The sequence below is a fragment of the Callithrix jacchus genome, chromosome 21, assembly GCF_049354715.1.
Source record: "Callithrix jacchus isolate 240 chromosome 21, calJac240_pri, whole genome shotgun sequence".
NCBI lineage: Eukaryota > Metazoa > Chordata > Mammalia > Primates > Cebidae > Callithrix > Callithrix jacchus.
The window spans coordinates 39,814,713-39,833,970 of record NC_133522.1 but is presented as its reverse complement, the minus strand read 5'-3'; the positions used below and the strand labels follow the sequence as shown (position 1 = coordinate 39,833,970).

The window sequence follows — 19,258 nt, the reverse complement described above, 5'->3', positions numbered from 1 at the left end:
TTTACTTTCTGCCTCAGATATTTAAAAGTTCTAAATGTTCAAGTGCCTGGGTCATTATATTTGGAATGGAGATACTGCACTTCATTCATAAAACACACATCCTACCAAGAAAGAGAAAATTTCTCAATCAATGTCTCAATTGAATACTATTTTAATCAACTCACAGCAAACACCAACGTTTTCAAGAAATATTTTCAGATTCATTGGTGATGTTCTGGGTTTGTATGGAGCACTGGTTTGTCAAACGAACCATGTAAAACAGTACTTAAAAATATACTATTAAATATACCTTTAGTGGGCCAGGCATGATGGCTCATGCCTATAATCCCAGCACTTTGGGAGGCTGAGGTGGGTGGATCACCTGAGGTTAGGAGTTTGAGACCAGCCTGATCAACATGGTGAAATCCTGTCTCTACTAAAAACACAAAATCAGCCAGGCATGGTGGTGCATGCCTGTAATCCCAGTTACTTGGGAGGCTGGGGCAGGAGACTCACTTGAACATGGGAGGTGGAGGCTGCAGTGAGCTAAGATTTCACCATTGTACTCCAGCCTGGGCAACGAGTGAAACTCCATCTCGAAAAAAAAAAAAAAATTAAAAAAAAAATAGTGTCTGTATAAGCTAGGCTGGTTTTTCATACCATGTATAACAATGCCAGCTACTGCTTTATGAGGAAGTATGAAACATCAAGAATCTGTATGTATTTACTATTCACCCATTCAAACTGCTGAATACATGCTTATTTGAGGTGACTGCTGAGATTCTTAAAGGGGCCAGGGTTCAAGATTATATTAGAAACCTTCAAAAGCTTATCCAACTCTGGCATATTAAAATATAAGATATATTTTTTCTTTTGGAAATAAAAATTGCAATTTTAAGATTTAGCAAGAAAAAAATAGTATGAATCAGTTCTTAAAAGTGTTTTGGATTATAATCCTCCTCTCACCCTACCTACCACCCAGGAAACCTATTTTTTTCCCTTCCTTTCATAATTGTTAGATGGCAGTTCGTTTTTTCCTTTAACATTTAATATTCGTATCAGAGGTCTCTATTTTCTTTTATTAAAGTTATGCTTTTCTTTATAACTTTCTTTTTGTCTGTTTAAGATGGAATCTCACTCAGTTGCCCAGGCTGGAGTGCAGTGGCGTGATCTCGGCTCACGCTACCTCCACCTCTTAGGTTCAAGCGATTCTCCTGCCTCAGCCTCCCAAGTAGCTGGAATTACAGGCGCCTGCCACCACATCCAGCTAATTTTTGTATTTTTTGTAGAGACGAGGTTTCACCATGTTGGCCAGGCTGGTCTCAAACTCCTGACCTCAGGTTCTCCATCCACCTTGGCCTCCCAAAGTGCTGGGATTACAGGCATAAGCTACCACCCTCAGCCTTCTTAATAACTTTCTAACAAGTATTTAACCCTTCATGAGAAAAATTTTGAACGGTATGCTAAAATGCCTGTCTACCCTTCCAATGTAGATAACAGAATCATTCTTCTTTTAAAAAAATCCACTGAGATTGTCTAAGTTAATTCTGGCCTTTTATATTACTAGTTACTAGATAAAGAAATATCCAAAGTGGTGAGCCCTACTAGGCAGTGACAGAGCCATGTTCCCAACTACCTGCTTTTCCCCTGCCTGCTGCCTCCAACTCTGATGTGGTGAACACACAGCTTCAAGTTTATCAGGTTCAATGCTGGACTTCAGAAGTTGAAGCTGGTTTTTGTTCAAAGAAGTGTTTCTTTGCTAGTGCCCTGATTTGCGCATCAGTAGCTTTCAGTGTACAGGAAGATTCCTGGTCTACGTTCCATTTTACCACAAAGCAATGGGGCATGAGAAAGCAATATAACTATGTAAGGAGCTATCAGTGGATAAGGACACGAGATAACAGACAATGAAAACACTGCTAACGGCCGGGCGCGGTGGCTCACGCCTGTAATCCCAGCACTTTGGGAGGCCGAGACGGGTGGATCACGAGATCAAGAGATCGAGACCATCCTGGTCAACATGGTGAAACCCCGTCTCTACTAAAAATACAAAAAATTAGCTGGGCACGGTGGCACGTGCCTGTAATACCAGCTACTCAGGAGGCTGAGGCAGGAGAACTGCCTGAACCCAGGAGGTGGAGGTTGCGGTGAGCCGAGATCGTGCCATTGCACTCCAGCCTAGGTAACAAGAGCGAAACTCCATCTCAAAAAAAAAGAAAAAAAGAAAAAGCAAACACTGCTAAGTAATAAGCACATAAACATTTGGAAAATATCCATGACCCAATATCTAGAAACAGTTTGCACTGAAAACAAAGATCATATTTCACAAATTTTTACTTGTAAATACCTGTTAAGTGTCCACTCATAGTTTTGTCATGACTATTGAATAACTGCCTATATTTAAGTCTTGATGACTGAGGAACAGCCCATTCTGCCACTGGAGGGACACTGTGGGGAAAAGAAAAAGGAGAGAAAAAGGATTATCCATAAGGAGTAGTCTCGTAAAGTTTCCTAAAGAGAGTAAACTAAGAACTTATCCAGACAACCATATCTAACTTCAACATTTTATTCATTTTATTGCCATTATTTCGATTTTTTTTTTTTTTGCCATGAGTATTTCCCATTTTTAAGGTCATGAACATTTCTCTCAAACAGGTAATTATTTTTCCAGAATCATGGATAAACACAATAGACCAAGTGGCTGTTTCAAGTTGTATATATAATTTAATAATTTAAAGGTTCTATAAAAGTATGAAAAACCTCTTGTAACTGAGGCAATATAATCATATCCAGGCTATTCTAATTTCTAAAATACTTCTTTTTTGGTTAAAAAGCAATATTAAAAGTAAACCAGTAACTGTCTTTAAAGGTACTAATTCTCTAAAAATGTTGAACTTTCTATACATGAATATACAGGACCCATTTCTTAATAAAGTGAAATTACTCCATTTTGGTAAGTTTAAATTCTGACCCATTGGACAGTTTCCCAGAGAGAGAGAGCAGAACATTTCCAGGGTCAGGACACATAAGCAGAGTGGTAATGGACAGAGCTTCACTTTCTAGACTATGATCCAGTACTGATCTCTCCTTGCCAATGTGCCACAATCCTGACCTGGCCCAAGGACACACCTGCCACTAGTTAGTCTGGGTCTACACTTCCTTAGTGATTAGTTCCTCAGACGCCACTGTCTACACAAATATCACGTTGGTACCAATGGCTTGTTAAGCCTCTGACGTCTAAATTAAATACAACGGCTGAGCTGACAGTAAAAATGGCATTTCCCTTCCAGGACAGATTACAACTAATGCTCCGTTTGCAATTCCCTTTCATTTCAACAAAAATAACTATTTCAAACATGTAAAAGCAAAATCTTACTTAGCTGTGTTATCTAGGCACTTATACCTATTACATACAGTTCAAGAATAGGAAATAGCTCCCAAACAAGAAGTACTTACATAAATTCACCTTTTTTCAATTCTTATGAATTTCTTAATAAAAAAATACTTACCATGATCTATTCTGCTGTGGATACTTCTGCACCAACTCTCTCATGTTAAACTAACGAGTATTTTTGCTGATTCCAACTCCTGCCTATTTGTCAAGAAGCTAACTATCTAGCTCCTACATGCCAGGAATGTTGGGTGTTACACACAGAAGTTGTTCCAGATTACACTTATCACATCAGAGTTTTCTGCCAAATTCCTGAGAATTTAAATAGACTAAAAACTCATTACAATGTACCCAAAAGTTCAATACTGCACTGCAAAAATTGGCTAGAAATCTACGTTATTAAAAACGTGACTACTAACTAAAAAAAAAAAAAAAAAACAGTTGTTTTAATTGCACTAATGTGTTTGCTAATACTGACTATGTATTCATTCTAATTTCACAAATCAATAAGGCAAGATTTCAAAATCTCTTCTGCAAAGTCATGGTAAACTCAGAACTAGAACATGGTATGGGAGAATTTTTTTTAAAAAGGAACTTAGTGTAAGATGATACAGGTTTAAATCTCAGGTCCACCATGCAGTAAGCTGTAAACTATGGGTGAGGACTAGAGCTTCTCGGGGTATGCTTCCTCAAGCATGATTTTGAGACATTATCTACTGCACAGGTAGGTGTGGGGCTGAACAGGACTAATGATGTGCCGGGAAAGTGGATGTCCAATACATATTCAAGCATCTTAAGAGTAAAACCTCAATTAAATGGAACACAAATAAATACCTGTGTTTATTTAATCTTAATTAAATTAAGATTTTTAAAGAAAATTTGCATAGTTAAGAACACACGCCTTAAAATCAGACATAACTCAGTTTGACTCAGCTCTGTCACTTATGAGTTATGTTCTGTTGGGCGAGTTATATAATGTTTCTGAGCTTGTCCCTCATCTATAACAGAAAGTAACATCTTTCTGTTCATCTCATGGGGAAGAATGAGTTAATGTATATAAAGCTTTTGGCACAGTGCTTTTCAGTTTATGGATTTTCTTTAAATCATTTTTAAAAGCTAATAAATTCATCACTAAATTATATTCAACATGCTCTTCTCATGAAAGTGGGAAAATAGGCCAGGTGTGGTGGCTCACACCTGTAATCCCAGTACTCTGAGAGGCCAAGGTAGGCCAAGGACAGGAGTTCAAGACCAGCCTGACCAACATGGTGAAACCCCATCTCTAGTAAAAATACAAAAATTAGCCAGATATAGTGGCGGGCACCTGTAACCCCAGCTACTCAGGAGGCTGAGGCAGGAGAACTGCTGGAACCCAGGAGGCAGAGGTTGCAGTGAGCCGAGATCATGCCACCACATTCCTACCTGGGTGACAGAGCAAGACTCCATCTCTCAAAAAAAAGGAAAATGGGGAAATGACTAGATTCACTTAAAAATTTCTAAAGAGAGGATTGATGCAAGAAACGATAAATTCCAAAAACTTTTCTTTTGAAGGCAGGGTCAGGATCTTGCTCGGTCACTCAGGCAAGAGTACAGTGGCCTGATCACAGCTTACTGCACCCTTGATCTCCCTGGCTTTATCCATCCTCCCATTTCATTTAAAAAAAGAAATTTTTTTTTTTTTTGAGACACAGCCTCACCAGGCGCCAGGCTGGACTGCAGTGGCGTGATCTCGGCTCACTGCAACCTCCACCTCCCGGGTTCAAGCAATCTCCTGCCTCAGCCTCCCAAGTAGCTGGGACTACAGGCGCACGCCACCATGTCCAGCTAATTTTTGTATTTTTCAGTAGAGATGGGATTTCACCATGTTGGCCAGGATGGTCCTCATCTCTTGACCTCATGATCCGCCTGCCTTGGCCTCCCAAAGTGCTGGGATTACATGCGTTAGCCATCGCGCCTGGCAGATTCATTTTTAAATTTTTATATAGACAAGGTCTCCCTATGTTGCCCAGGCAGGTCTCAAACTCATGGGCTCCAGCTACCCTCCTTCCTTGGCCTCTCAAAGTGCTGGCATTATAGGCATGAGCCAACATGCCCAGCCTAAAAGTTTTGAGATGGCTTAAAAGAGACTTAATTTCTCATTTTATTATAGCAGTATGCAAGGCCAAAAAATAGGAGTAAAATAAAATAAAAATATGAAAGGTAATCATTGAAACAAAGGTTGGCCAAAACATAAGCAACAAGGTCATATCAATTTTAATAAAACTGAGCCACGCATTTGATTAATGTGAATTGTCCACTATCTCAATAATTAATTTCATAATAAATGGTCTTTAATAGGATTTTACTAATTACCCATATAAACTCCATAAGATTATCTGATAAAGAATTAAAAATAAGGCCAACTATGACGCCAATCTTCATATAAAAATTTTACACATAAACTTGTAAATCATAAATATATAAAATAGTTCATTTGCTTTTTTTCCCTTATACCCAGAATTTTATTTTACTGTTTTTAAACCTTTTATTACTATCCATTTGTTATACTCCTTAAAAAAAATACATAAAGCCTTTAAGGAAATGTTATGTCCTTGATTTTTCTCATCTCTGCAATAAATTAATGATAAAAGCTAGTGACACTATCCAGAAATTAAGCAAATTATTACTAGCACTCTACAAAAGCAAAAAAGGAGATTACAACAACAAAAAGAATATAGATGATTCATGGTCAAATTTATTATTTAATCAGGTTATGGATTTAACCAACCCTCCCATTTAAAAACAAGCAAACTTACCTGGCCACATCAAATGACTGTGCCTTTTGTAATTTAGTGTTTAGTTGTGACCCTGGACCAGATCTACTAAAGGAAGAACTCTTTGGCAATGTGGCTGCTGTAAAAATAAATGTTGAATAATTTTAATTCTACAAAGATAAGAAACTGTCCCCAATTTACAAAAATTAAAATGCACAGTCAACAAATCTGAAGCAGAAATAACTCCCCCTTTCTTGCCAGTCTAGACTGAAAACGAGCTTTTCCCTCCATAATCTCTGTCCTCCTGCCAAAAAGGTTTCCAGATTTACTTGTTCTACTGAAAAAATCACCTTATTACATTGTAACGCTGGTTTCCATAAAATTTTATTGTTTATTAAACATTTAGCATCACATTTTATAGGACCTGTTCCAATAGTTAAAGAGGTAACAGCTTAAATATGTCAACTGGCATTTTCTTAACTGCAGTGAAGCAGCTGAAGTATTAGTTCCAGATGTAAGAGCCTAGAAGTCGCAAACTGTAGTCTTGGCCAGATAATATGTGATGGTAGGGAAGGTCAGCTTTTGTGTCTGATACTCACTGGGGTTGGTTAGTTGTGTGTCAGAAAAAAAACAGTCTACACCTCAGCCACATTACCCCACCCTTGCCTGATGGCAAATGACTTGTAACATTTGCCATTGGCCACAAAAGAATAGAAGGCTCAAGAGTGTGGATTTGCTGATACCCTGGAAAAACAACTGCATACACTTTCTGGGTTACCATGATGTCTACGGTCATGGTCATAAATGCAAGATGAACTACAAGTGACAAGAAAAGTTTAAAAAGAAGGTACATTTAGTTTCTTTGGCCATAACTTAAAGATATATCCTGACATATGGAAATGTTTCAAGTATGATGCTAAAACCCATGTTGTCAATACTGAATTTACTTAGATGTAGTCAAAATACTTTAAAAATAATACTTTCCATATTGATATGAATTAAGATGTCAGACCAAGGCTATCTACATCTACAGTTTTATGCTTTAATAAAAGGAAAAGAGACTAAATGAAGTCTCAAAGTGAAATTAATTAAACCAGAAACTTTTAAATCCTTTCCTTCAATTAAGCAAGCATGTAATACCAAGAAATAGTATGAAGTGTTCTTTTTATTCTTTCCCACCACCCCTAACATAATTCTATTCCTGGGGGATTGGCTTGCTTATTAGCAATTCATAGTGGACAAAGAAACATAGTAACTGATATACAAAAATAGAAAATATTTTCAAATACAGTTCAACTTCAATTGCTCTTCTCAGCCCTTGAAAGGAAATTACATTTGTGGCTTTCTCTGCTGAGCTCACCTTTGTCCACAGTGGTACCCAGAAATCTGTAAGTCTCTTTGACTCTCTCCACACTAGCATATCCCATTTAAAACAGTGAAAAAAAAATGTGAAATTAAGTGAAAAAAATAAAGACATTTTCCTCTGGACTAAAGTATCATTTAAATATAACCAGAAAATGAAGAGAAAAGATTTTAATAATGAACAGCAAAATACAAGTAGTAAAAATTCAGCCTATGGTTTCAGCAGGTCACATACCAGGATGAGCAAATGCAGGCAGAGGTTGTATAACAGGGGGAGCCCCGTTAGCCAGCGGGGGCACAGCTGCTGTAGGAACAGAAGATACTAGGGGTGGAGACATTCCGACAACTGGAATGGATCCCATTGGCACTGGAGCAACAGCTGTAAGCGGTGGCATGCTGGCAATACCTCCCATACCTATGAAGAAAAAAAAGCCCAACACAGTTCACATCCAATCACATTTCAACATTCAATAATAATTAACCCAGTACTGCTTACAAAAGAAAATCACTTTCCAGCTGTAATGTATTCCAATTAAAATAAGGCTTCAAATTAATTATTTTAAAGAGTATCAAAAATCATGTCAAGGATCACATCAAAAGAACTCAAGACTCAACCTGAAGACAGATCAAACAAGATGAGAATCAAAAAGAATAATAACTGCAGTGGACTTAAAGGGTCAAATATAATCAAATTCATGAGTTCAAAATGATATTTAAAAATAAACAAAATCCTGCCTGGTGCAGTGGCTCATACCTGTAATCCCAGCACTTTGGGAGGCGATTACAAGGTCAGGAGTTCGAGACCATCTGGCTAACATGGTGAAACCCTGTCTCCACTAAAAAAATTTTTTAAAGTAGCCAGGTGTGGTGGCACATGCCTATAATCCCAGCTACTCTGGAGGCTGAGGCAGGAGAATCACTTGAATCTAGGAGGAAGAGGTTGCAGTGAGCCAAGATCACACCACTGTACTCCAGCCTGGGCTACAGAGCAAGACTCCATTTCCAAAAAACCCCCCAAAAGACCAAAACCCTAACTGGTCACAAAGGGAGGATGCTAAGGCAATCAATTTACTACTACTTTGAAAACTAGTAAATAAAAGGTAGAAAAATCAAACTGCAATCTGCCTTTCCTATATTTACTATACCTCAGGGTAACCACATGTTTGACAGGGAAAGCAACTTTATTTATTTACTTACTTACTTACCTATTTTCTTTTTTCTTTTTGAGACGGAGTCTCGCTCTGTCACCCAAGCTAGAGTGCAGTGGCGGGATCTTGGCTCACTGCAACCTCCACCTCCCGGGTTCAAGTGACTCTCCAGCCTCAGCATCCCAAGTAACTGGGATTACAGATGCCTGCCACCAAGCCCGGTTATTTTTATATTTTTAGTAGAGACAGGGTTTCACCATGTTGGCCAGGCTGGTCTTGAACTCCTGACCTCAGTTAATCCACTCTCCCTGGCCTCCCAAAGTACTGGGATTACAGGCATGAGCCACCATGCCTGGTTCTGGAAGCATCTTTATATAAAAATATTCTAGCCAATAAAGAAGAAATGATAAAACAAAAGTAAATGTTTTCAGCTGGGCACAGTGGCTTATGTCTGTAATCTCACTACTGTGGAAGGCCAAGGCAGGAGGATCTCCCGAGGGCAGGTGTTCAAGACCAGACTGGGTAACATAGCAAAATTCCACCTTTACAAAAACTTTAAAAATTAGCCAGGCATGGTGGTACACACCTGTAATCCTAGCTACATGGAAGGCTGAGGTGGAAGGATCATTTATGCCCAAGAGGTTGAGACTAAAGTGAGCCACAATCACACCACAGTGATACCCTTGTCTCAAAAAAAAAGTAAAAATCTTCCTTTCTCTTTTATTTTTCTGTCCCAACTTTAATACCTTCTTTCACATTGAGTAAAAACATTTTAGTGTTTAAATGCCCCCTACCATTTTTTAAAAATATTTTTGTTTGAGACAGGATCTCACTCTGTTGCCCAGGCTTGAGTGAAATGGCACAATCACCTTCACCTTCTGGGCTAAAGCAATCATCCCAGCTCAGCCTCCCAAGTTGCTAGGACCACAGGTATGTATCCCTACACCCAGCTTATATATACATATATTTGGTAGAGATGAGGTCTTGCTATGTTGCCAGGTCTGGTCTCGAACTTCTAGGCTCAAGTGATCATCCTGCCTCAGCCTCCCAAAGTGCTGGAATTACAGGTGCTGAGTCACCATACCTTTTACTATTTTTTTTTAAAGTAATTTTCTTTTCAACCTGAGAAAGCTAATTGAAAAAATTAATTACTACTACATAATAGTAGTTAAAATATTTCTCTTTTTTCCTTTTATTATTAGAGAGAATGTCTCACTCTCACCCAGGCTGGAGAACAGTCACGTGATCATAGCTCACTGAAAACTTCAACTCCTGAGCTCAAGGGATTTTTTTGCCTCAGCCTCCCAAGTAGCTGGTACTACAAACATGCACTACCACATCCAGCTAATCTTTGTTTTTTTAGAGACAGGGTCTTGCTATGCTACTCAGTCTGGTCTCAAACTCTTGGCCTCAAACCTCCCACAGTGCTGGGATTACAGGGGTGAGCCACTGTATCCATCCAAAAGTAATATTCTATGTGGTTGTTGCAGAGATTAAAATCTCCAAATTAATTTATCACAATCAACTTCTAATGGCAGAATATAGAAACTTTACCCAAATATAGCTCAATTTTCTTTTTCCTCTTCTGTGCTATTACTGTCACACACAATATAATCTTATATGTTATAAGCTCAATAGTTATTACTTTATACAATCTTTTATCTTTTAGACTTGAGAGATAAGAAGAAAAATAGATTTACATGGTCTTTTTAATTAACCTACTTGTATACCACTTTTGATGCTCTTCATTTCTTTCCATAATTAAAGTTACCACCTTTTGTCATTTCATTTCATCCCGAACTTCTTCCTTTAGTATTTCTTCTAACGTAGGTCTACTAGCAATAAATTCTCTCAGTCTTGATTTGAAAGGGTCATTATTTCACCTTCATTTTTAAATGATAGTTTTGCTGAATAGAGAATTTGAGGTTGACTTTTTTTTTCTTGCAACATTTTGAATATTCCACTGCCTTCTGGCTGCCATTGTTTTCAATTACAAGTCTGCTGTTATTAGTATCCCCATGCCCCCTATCCATGATGAGTTGCTTTTCTCTTACTGCTTCCGAGATTTTATCTCTGTGTTCAGCTTTTGTAGTATACGTGTCTGGGTGTAGATCTTTCTGTATTTACCCTACCTGAGGTGTGTTGAGCTTTAGACTGTGTAGACTATTGCTTTTCACCAAATGTGTAAGTATTTGGCTTTTATTCTTCAAATATTTTTTCTGTACCTTTATCTCATGATCCTCCTTCTGAGACTCCCATGACATGCATATTGGTAAACGTGGACTTGTTCCACAAGTCTCTGAAACTTTGTTATTTTTTTTTTTAATCTTTATGTTCTATGTTCTTCAGACTGAATAATTTCTATTGATTGATCTTCAGCTTCATTGACTCTGTCATCTACTATCTTGAATCTGCTATTGAGACCCTATGGTACATTTTTCACTTTAATTATTAAACTTTATGGGTTTTTTTTTTTTTTTTGAGATGGAGTTTTGCTTTTGTTGCCCAGTCTGGAGTGCAATGGCACAATCTTGGCTCACTGCAACCTCTGCCTCTTGGGTTCAAGTGATTCTCTTGCCTCAGCCTCCCAAGTACCTAGGATTACAGGCATAAGCCACTATGTATTTTGTATTTTTAGTCGAGATGGGGTTTCTCCATGTTGGTCAGACTGGTCTCAAACTCCCGACCTCAGGTGATCTGCCCGCCTTGGCCTCCCAAAGTGCTGGGATTACAGGTGTGAGTCACCGCACCTGGCCTTTGTTTTTGTTCTGAGACGAGACCTCGCTCTGACGCCCAGGCTGGAGTGCAGTGGCGGGATCTTGGCTCACTGCAGCCTCTACCTCCTAGGTTCAAGCGATTCTCTTGCCTCAGCCTCCTGAGGAGCTGGGATTACAGGCCCAGCTAATTTTTGTATTTTTAGTAGAGACAGGGTTTCACCATGTTGGCTAGACTTGTCTCCAACTCCTAACCTCAGGTGATCCGCCCACCTCAGCCTCCCAAAGAGCTGGAATTACAAGCATGCCCCTGCGCCCAGCCTTAGCTTTGAACTTTTCAAGTCAGTTATTGTACTTTTCTAGAATTTCCGTTTTCCTCTTTTTGTTATTTCTATTGTTTTTTGGAGAGTGTCTGTTTGTTGACTCATCTTCATGCTTTCCTTTAGTTCTTCAGTTCTTTGAACATAATTGCTGCTTTGAAGCCTTTGTCTGCTAAATGAATCTAACAGCTGGATCTGAGAGAGTTTCTCTTGACTGCTTCTTTTCTTGAGGGCAAGGCAATACTTCCCTGTAATTTTTTTAATGCCTCAAATTTAGTTGAAAATGGACATTCAGATAATATACTGTAGCTACTCTGGCTCTGATTTTCCCCATAAGGTTGTTGTTTCTATCTTTATTTAGTAACTTGCAAGGCTAAATTGGAAAAATCTATCTTCCCATGTTGTACAGCCCCTGATGGATCTGCTCACTTGTGTTTTTAAAAATTTCTTCTTTATTTTTAAGCCTGGCTTTTTAGGGACTGCACCTGCATCTTTGTAGCACAGCAATCAGCCAATGACAGGGCGGAAGTTGTGCTCAAACACCTCAAGTCAGTCAGGCTTCCTTTCTCTGCCAATCTGTCAGCACAGAAATGCATTCAAAGTTCAGAGCATTTTAAAGTCTGCCCAGACTTTTACATTTCATAGGGCCTTCCTGCATATTCTCTATTCATGCACGCAGTCTGAAAGCTAATCAGGAGTTTGCAGACAACTTGGGCCCACCCTGGTCTGAGCAGCACATGTGCACAGCCTCAGCCAAGAATATACTTGCCGGTGCCATGACCACAAGTTCAGGCTAATAGAGTTGTTGGTCCTACCTACTTCTCTGTGGCCAAAATTGTCATTTCCACTGACAAAGTTGCTGGGCACAGGCATGAATTCCCACTCCCAAAGCAAGTAAGCCCCCTTCAATCAAAGTAGTAAGACTGCTAGTATTTACAACCTGCCCCTCCATGTTGCCAAGCTGAAGTGTTGGGTGATAGAAAAATGCCCAGGAAAGAATGTTACAGACTTGTGCTGCTCACACTGTTCATATATGAAGCTCAGCAGCTTTTCAAGCATAAATGATTCTCAGATGTTATATACCTTTGGTTAATTTCCAGAGCACTGAAACGGTTATTCTGTCAATTTTGTCCTGTCTTATAGCTGCCCTTGAGGGAAGAACTTGCTCAACTCAGGCATGGTTGGAAATCTCACTGCTGAAATGTCTTTTAGGTTTCCTTTAATCTATAGGCCCCTCTCCATCCTTTTCATTTCCTTTTCTGTTGAAAGACCCAGGCCATGTGACCTGTGGAGCTTCCCAGTCCGGATGTTGCTGACTGCATTCTCATGGTACAGTTCAATATTTCCCACTATTTTCTGTATTTCCTGCAAATAGGCAGCTACATCCAAACACTGGATCAGGCTGAGGTTGGGTCTCTTTGGCAAGACTATTGGAAGCACACAAAATGTAGCTGTCTTTTTGTGATCTTGGCAGTGATTGACGCTTAATGCCTATATTTATTCATTTAAGGGGAGTTGAAAATAGTAATGTCTAATTCTACCATGTCTTTGTCATTTATTAGCTGCAATACTCTCATAAAGAGGTGCTTCTAATGAGGATATACTAGCTGGCTATTCATTTGTACAGCCCATATAGGAAAGGCATAATAAATGCTTGATTCTTTCCCTTAACCTGTTTTCAAGATAATGAACTGGTTTATTAAGATCTTCCTAAGGTAAGTTACTCTTGTTAAATACATATCTTATTAAGTCATAAATTTATAAATATTTATTGAGTTTTAATTCATGGCACATTATCATTCTTGAAATTCAAACTGTCTTCTCTTTGGCCAATCAAGCCTCTGGGTTGGCTTCTGAGAATTTCTGATATTTTCCTACTATTCTTTGATAGCTTCCTTGCTGACCAGTATTACAAGATGAGTCCTTCAAGCTCTTCAGGCACATTTCACATATAGACCTGGATTGAGCCATTTCTCCAGGAAACTCTGGTTTCTTTTAGTGAGGAACGATATTTCAGGTTTGCAATCTGGGCTCTAAGGGTGCTCAATGCTGATGATTGTTTCTAGTTTTTTCAGTGAACAGAAGAACCAGGAGACAAATACATGAACAGATAGATTAGATAAAGAGAATGGGGGTGTGGTGAGGGAGGCCTTCTAAGTTCATATTCACACTTCTGATTTGAAAATTCAAATCCAAGTCTATACAGCTTTTTCTTTATATTTGATACTCTCTGTCACATTTGCATCTCCTTTCTTTCACAGCAAGAATACAGATTTTTCCAAGTACAGAAAATGACAGAATTAGATTATTCCATAATTACTCATTTGTTTATATCACATATCTCAGACAACAGTTTCAGAATAACAATACTATTACTAATTTCTGAAAGCATTAAATCATTTTATTTTGCATGCAGTCCTATCCCTCTTAAAGTTTTATTGTATCCATGTTGTCAGTGCATGGGAATTACACCCGATACTCTCTCCTCCTCAGCCTTCATTCAGTCTTAGGTCTACAGCTAACTATATATTTAGAGCTCACCACCAGTCCTTATGCTGACCTACCTCTGGCTGTCTGAAGCACATTCTCTAATAGATTCCTTGAGAAAGGTTCATGTTAATATACCCTGAGTCCTTATAAATTGATAACAATTTGTTTTTTCTATTTGAAAGTCAGTTTTTCTGGACATAAAATCCTTGGCTTATTCTTTCCCTGAAAATTCTAAATATGTTACTCCATTTTCTTCTAGCAGAAAGCACTGCTGTTGAAAAATCTGAAGATAATCTAATTCTCCCCCTTGTAAGTCACATGCCTTCTTTTTCTACATGCCTAAATACTTTTTCCTTTAACTGGAATATATCTTAGTGTTGGACTTTTCAGATTGATATTCTTGGCCACATGATATCCTTTTAAATATAGTTGAAAATCTTATTTTAAGGAAGTTGTCTTGAATTCATTTTTATCATTTGTTGTATTCCCTTGGTCCAGCTTTCTTCCACAGGGACTCCTACTGCCCATACATTCAATCTTCTTTATCTTAAATATGTGTTACTGTTTCTCAAATTCTTTTTATATCTTTTTCATTTCCTTTTATTTATTTATTTGTTTTGTAGACAGAGTCTCACTCTATCCCCCAGGCTGGAGTGCAGTGGCATGATTTTGGCTCACTGCAACCTCTGCCTCCCAGGTTCAAGCAATTCTCCTGCCTCAGCCTCTCAAGTAGCTGGGATTACAGGCGCCTGCCACCATGCCCAGCTAATTTTTGTATCTTTAGTAGAGATGGAGTTTCACCACGTTGGCCAGGCTGGTCTTGAACTCCTGACCTCAGGTGATACACCCACCTCAGCCTCCTAACGTGCTGGGATTACACGTATGAACCATTGTGCCTGGCCTCACTTCCTTCTAATTTAAAATTATTTCCTCTTTGTAACTTCTATTTTTCTTCAGTTAGTATCCCTTGTGTTGCTTCTAGTTGCAATCTCATTTCTCGAATGAATTTTTCTTTTATTTCTCATTCTTTTTGTCACCTTATTTCTGAGACTTAAAAATTCTGATTCAAGTCTTGTACCATTTTCTTGTTCTCTTTGAGCTGGTTTTAAAGTAGTGATTTACTGGTTGCTTTTACAGTCCACAGGGGTTTATTTTTCCCTTTATTCTCCTTTTTTCTAATAATAACTTTGTGTTGTTTGACATTGCTTGACACTTTCTGCAGTGGATTTGACCTTGTTTGATACTTTCTGTTGCTCATTCTTATGTGAGCCTTGCTTCCTAGGAATTCCAGTCTCCGTCCTCCTCCCCTACTTTTTTCTGGACCTTTTCTTTCCTTTGTATCCATGTCCCTCTACTGCTCAATTTTGATTCCACTCCCAGTCATTTCTCCTGAGTACGAAGCCATGTCCCATAAGGAAGGCTTGTTGGGCCAGTCTTGAGAGTTCATATGGGCTGGACTGCTCCACATCTCTCAGGTCCTTTGTACTCACTCAGTACTGCAGAGAGCATAACCTTTTCCCGTTTCTATTGCTGCTCTCAGACTGGTTAGTTGAAATTGCTTGCAATACCTGTTAGCTATTTTGGGGTTTTTCTATTCTCAAGTGCACCAGATACCTGAATTCTTCCCTCTTCCTCCTGTACTCTTACAAATGTACTCAATTCTGTTCTGTTTGTATTTCTTTTTTAACTAAGAGCATGTATTATCTTTATAAGATCTAAAAAATAGGGCCAGGAACGGTGGCTCACACCTGTAACCCCAGCACTTTGGGGGACAGAGGCAGGTGGATCACCAGGTCAGGAGTTTGAGACCAGCCTGGCCAACATGGTGAAACCTCGTCTCTATTAAAAATACAAAAATTAGCTGGGTGTGGTGGCATGTGCCTATAATCCCAGCTACTGGGAAGACTGAGGCAGGAGAATTGCTTGAACCCAGGAGGCAGACATTGCAGTGAGCTGAGATTGCACCTCTGCACTCCAGCGTGGAAGACACAGCAAGACTCCATCTCAAAAAAAAAAAAAAAAAAAAAGATGATTAAAAATCATGTTGTTGAGTACAGTGGTCATCCCTGGGTAATAGAATTAATAGTAACTTTTACTTTTTCAGTCTTCTTTTTGCATTGTTGACTTACAATTAGCATCTATTATTTATACAATAAGAAAATCAGACTACTTTCATTTTTAAAAACAATGTTTATAAGACACTGAAAATCCAACAAAGAGAAGGAAAAAAATCTAACTTGGGCTTTATTGAGTAAAAGTTTATTAATCACAGTCATCTAGATGTGTGGTTTACAGTTCACATACATACTATCAAGCACATGACCACACATCTCATTTGGAATCTGATTAACTTTACATATCCACACATAGCAATATGTATCAGGTTGGCCTTGTCAGTTTTGGAATTCCAAAATTTTCTAGATTATTTGATAACTATACTTTAAATTTGTTTTTCTTTTAAAAATTTTTTTGCTTTTTTTCTTTTGATAACTATATTGAATTATACTCCAAATCATGGTTTTTGCTTTCATAAGAATGTCAAATTACTCAAGCAATAACTAAGAACAGACAGAAACAAACTACAAAGTTTTCATGAGCTATTATTCAGACTTTCAAAAGGCTTGACACAGCATATTGTACAACCAGTTAACCTTCAAGATACTTGCCCCACCGTGCTGCAGTCTCCTAACCTAGAAGGAGGCTAACCTCAACAAGACACTGAGGAAAAAGACAACAATTTTTAAAATTCTGTTAAATCACCAGACTGGTAAAAAAACACCTTTTAGGCTTCCAAATTTGTTAAAATCTTTTCTTACATAATAATTTTTCCATTTTGTGGAAATGGAAAAATTTCTTATCTATCTATCTACATCAAAAAAAAAAAAAAAACAGAAATAGGATTCACTATGTTGCCCAGGCTGGTCTTGAATTAGAAGCCTCAAGCAATCCTCTGGCCTCAGCCTCCCAAAGTGCTGTGATTATAGGTGTGAGCCACCGTGCCTGGCCTACTGTGCTTTAAAAAGCCACTGCAAAAAGACTATCATCCTTTTGACGACGGACTACCTTTTCTGAATGAATAACTTTCTAAATAAATATATCTACCAGAAACTGTATTATGGCTGCCATCACCTCTTACTGTACTAAGTCTTCATTTTTGGAATTCTCTCTACTCTTCCAAGCCTCCAATCAGGCTTTTGACCATATCACTCTACTGAAATTGCTTGTCAGAGTCACTGACAAGCTCATCATATGAAATCTAATCACCACGTTTTGCCATATTCTTACCCAATCTCTCAAAAGCAGCTCAAACAATGGAGCACTGTCTTCTTCTTGGAACACTTTTTCTTGGAAGTAGAACTACAATCTTCTGCCATTTCACTTTTGTTAGTTTGGTTTCTGGCTTCTTCCCTTTTGCCTGGCCTTTAAATGTCACATCACACCAAGGCCTGGGTCTATACCATCTGCTCCTTATAGCTAAGCTTCCCCCTAAGATATCCTCTCCATATCCAAACTGCCCTAGAGCTGACTGATCCTTCCTCTGAGCTCCAGTCATCCCTGTCTCTTTAACATCCCAATTTGGAAATCTGCTAGAATGCTCAGGATCACCAAAATGCTTAATTTCTCCTCTAAAACCATTCCTCTTCCTGTTATTCCCCTCTCAGTATGCAGTTATACCATCCATCTAGTTATTCATGCGAAAAGCCTTAATTCTCTTTTTCATTTCTTATTTCCAATCTATTGACAAGTCCTTTTTACTTTTTCTCCAAAATACAGGCTATAATGAATCTAATCTGTCCTCCACATTTTTCACCATCAGATATCAATCACCATTACTTCTTGCCCATGGCAAAGGCCTCCTAACTGATCTCCAGGATTCCATTCTTGTCCCCCTACATTCCAGTCTTCAGATAACACAGACTAAGTCCTATCAGCCATGTCACTCTTCTGCTTAAACAAACTGTTGCTTGCTTGCTTGCTTTTCCTTATGGTCTACCCATGCTTCAGCTACAATGCCCCTCGCACACCTTCCAAACCCCAAGCTAGTTTTGCCTTAGGACCTTTGCAATGGCAGTTCCTTTAGCCTGGAAAGCCTCTCCCTTAGGTCTTCAGGTGGCTCTCATCGTCTACATCAGATCAGTCATCTGCTCAAATAATTCTTCCCTGGCCATCCTGTTCCACTGCGTGTGCGCTCACTCTCATGCTCGCGCTCGCGCGCTCTCTCTCTCTCTCCTATTACCCTGTTTTAATAAACTGATTGCACTTATTCTTACCTAAAAGTATTTATTTCCTTGTTCCCTACAATTTGAAAATAAGATCCACAAAGAAGAATCACTTGAACCCGGGGGGTGAAGGTTCCAGTGAGCCAAGACTGCACAACTGCACTTCAGTCTGTGCAATAGGAGTGAGACTGCATCTCAAAAATAAATAAATAAATAAAAAGAATGTCTGGTGCGGTGGCTCACGCCTATAATCCCAGTACTTCAGGAAGCTGAGGAGAGCGGATCACACGGTCAGGAAATCAGGACCATCCTAGCTAACATGGTAAAACCCTGTCTCTACTAAAAATACAAAAAAAAGCCAGGCATGGTGGCACACACCTGTAGTCCCAGCTACTCGGGAGGCTGAGGCAGGAGAATCACTCAAACCTGGGAGGCAGAGGTTGCTGTGAGCCAGTATATGCCACTGCACTCCAGCCTGGGCGACAGAGCAAGACTGTCTCAAAAAAAAAAAAGAAAAGAAAGAAGTAACATCCATCACAACCGTAGGAACCATGAGGTCTTGCTGGCCAGCATGTTCCAGCAACTAGGACACACAGTAGGGGCTTACAAAACACCAGTTTAATCCAATAAAACCAAGTACTCTGGCAAAACATAAACCAAGCAAGAGAAAAATAGACTCCTCCTGTATAAGTTGGGTCCAGAACCAAAGAAGAATTATGCTGAATGTAAACACACTGGTGAAAGAAGGTACCACGTCTACTCACAGAATTTCCTAGAATAGAAAATTCTACTTTCTGGGTGCCCTTAGGCAAGTCACAGTATCACTGCACCCCATTTCTCTCTCTTCTCTGTAGGGGAGTTGAACAAAATCATTGTTCAGA

The 19,258-nt window shown here is 38.9% G+C and overlaps 1 protein-coding gene across 8 annotated transcripts in view; it reads right to left on the bottom strand.

Moving 5' to 3' along the window:
- ITSN1 (intersectin 1) overlaps nucleotides 1–19,258 on the bottom strand; it is a 236,394-nt gene that overhangs the window by 133,662 nt on the left and 83,474 nt on the right. For all 8 annotated transcript variants that reach the window (XM_035283062.3, XM_035283065.3, XM_035283063.3 and 5 more), the window contains exons 6-8: nucleotides 7,721–7,900; nucleotides 6,166–6,262; nucleotides 2,327–2,427 (exon numbers count right to left, since the gene is read on the bottom strand). In XM_035283062.3, the coding sequence (XP_035138953.1) occupies nucleotides 2,327–2,427; nucleotides 6,166–6,262; nucleotides 7,721–7,900 (378 nt within the window). The remainder of the gene's footprint in view (nucleotides 1–2,326; nucleotides 2,428–6,165; nucleotides 6,263–7,720; nucleotides 7,901–19,258) is intronic.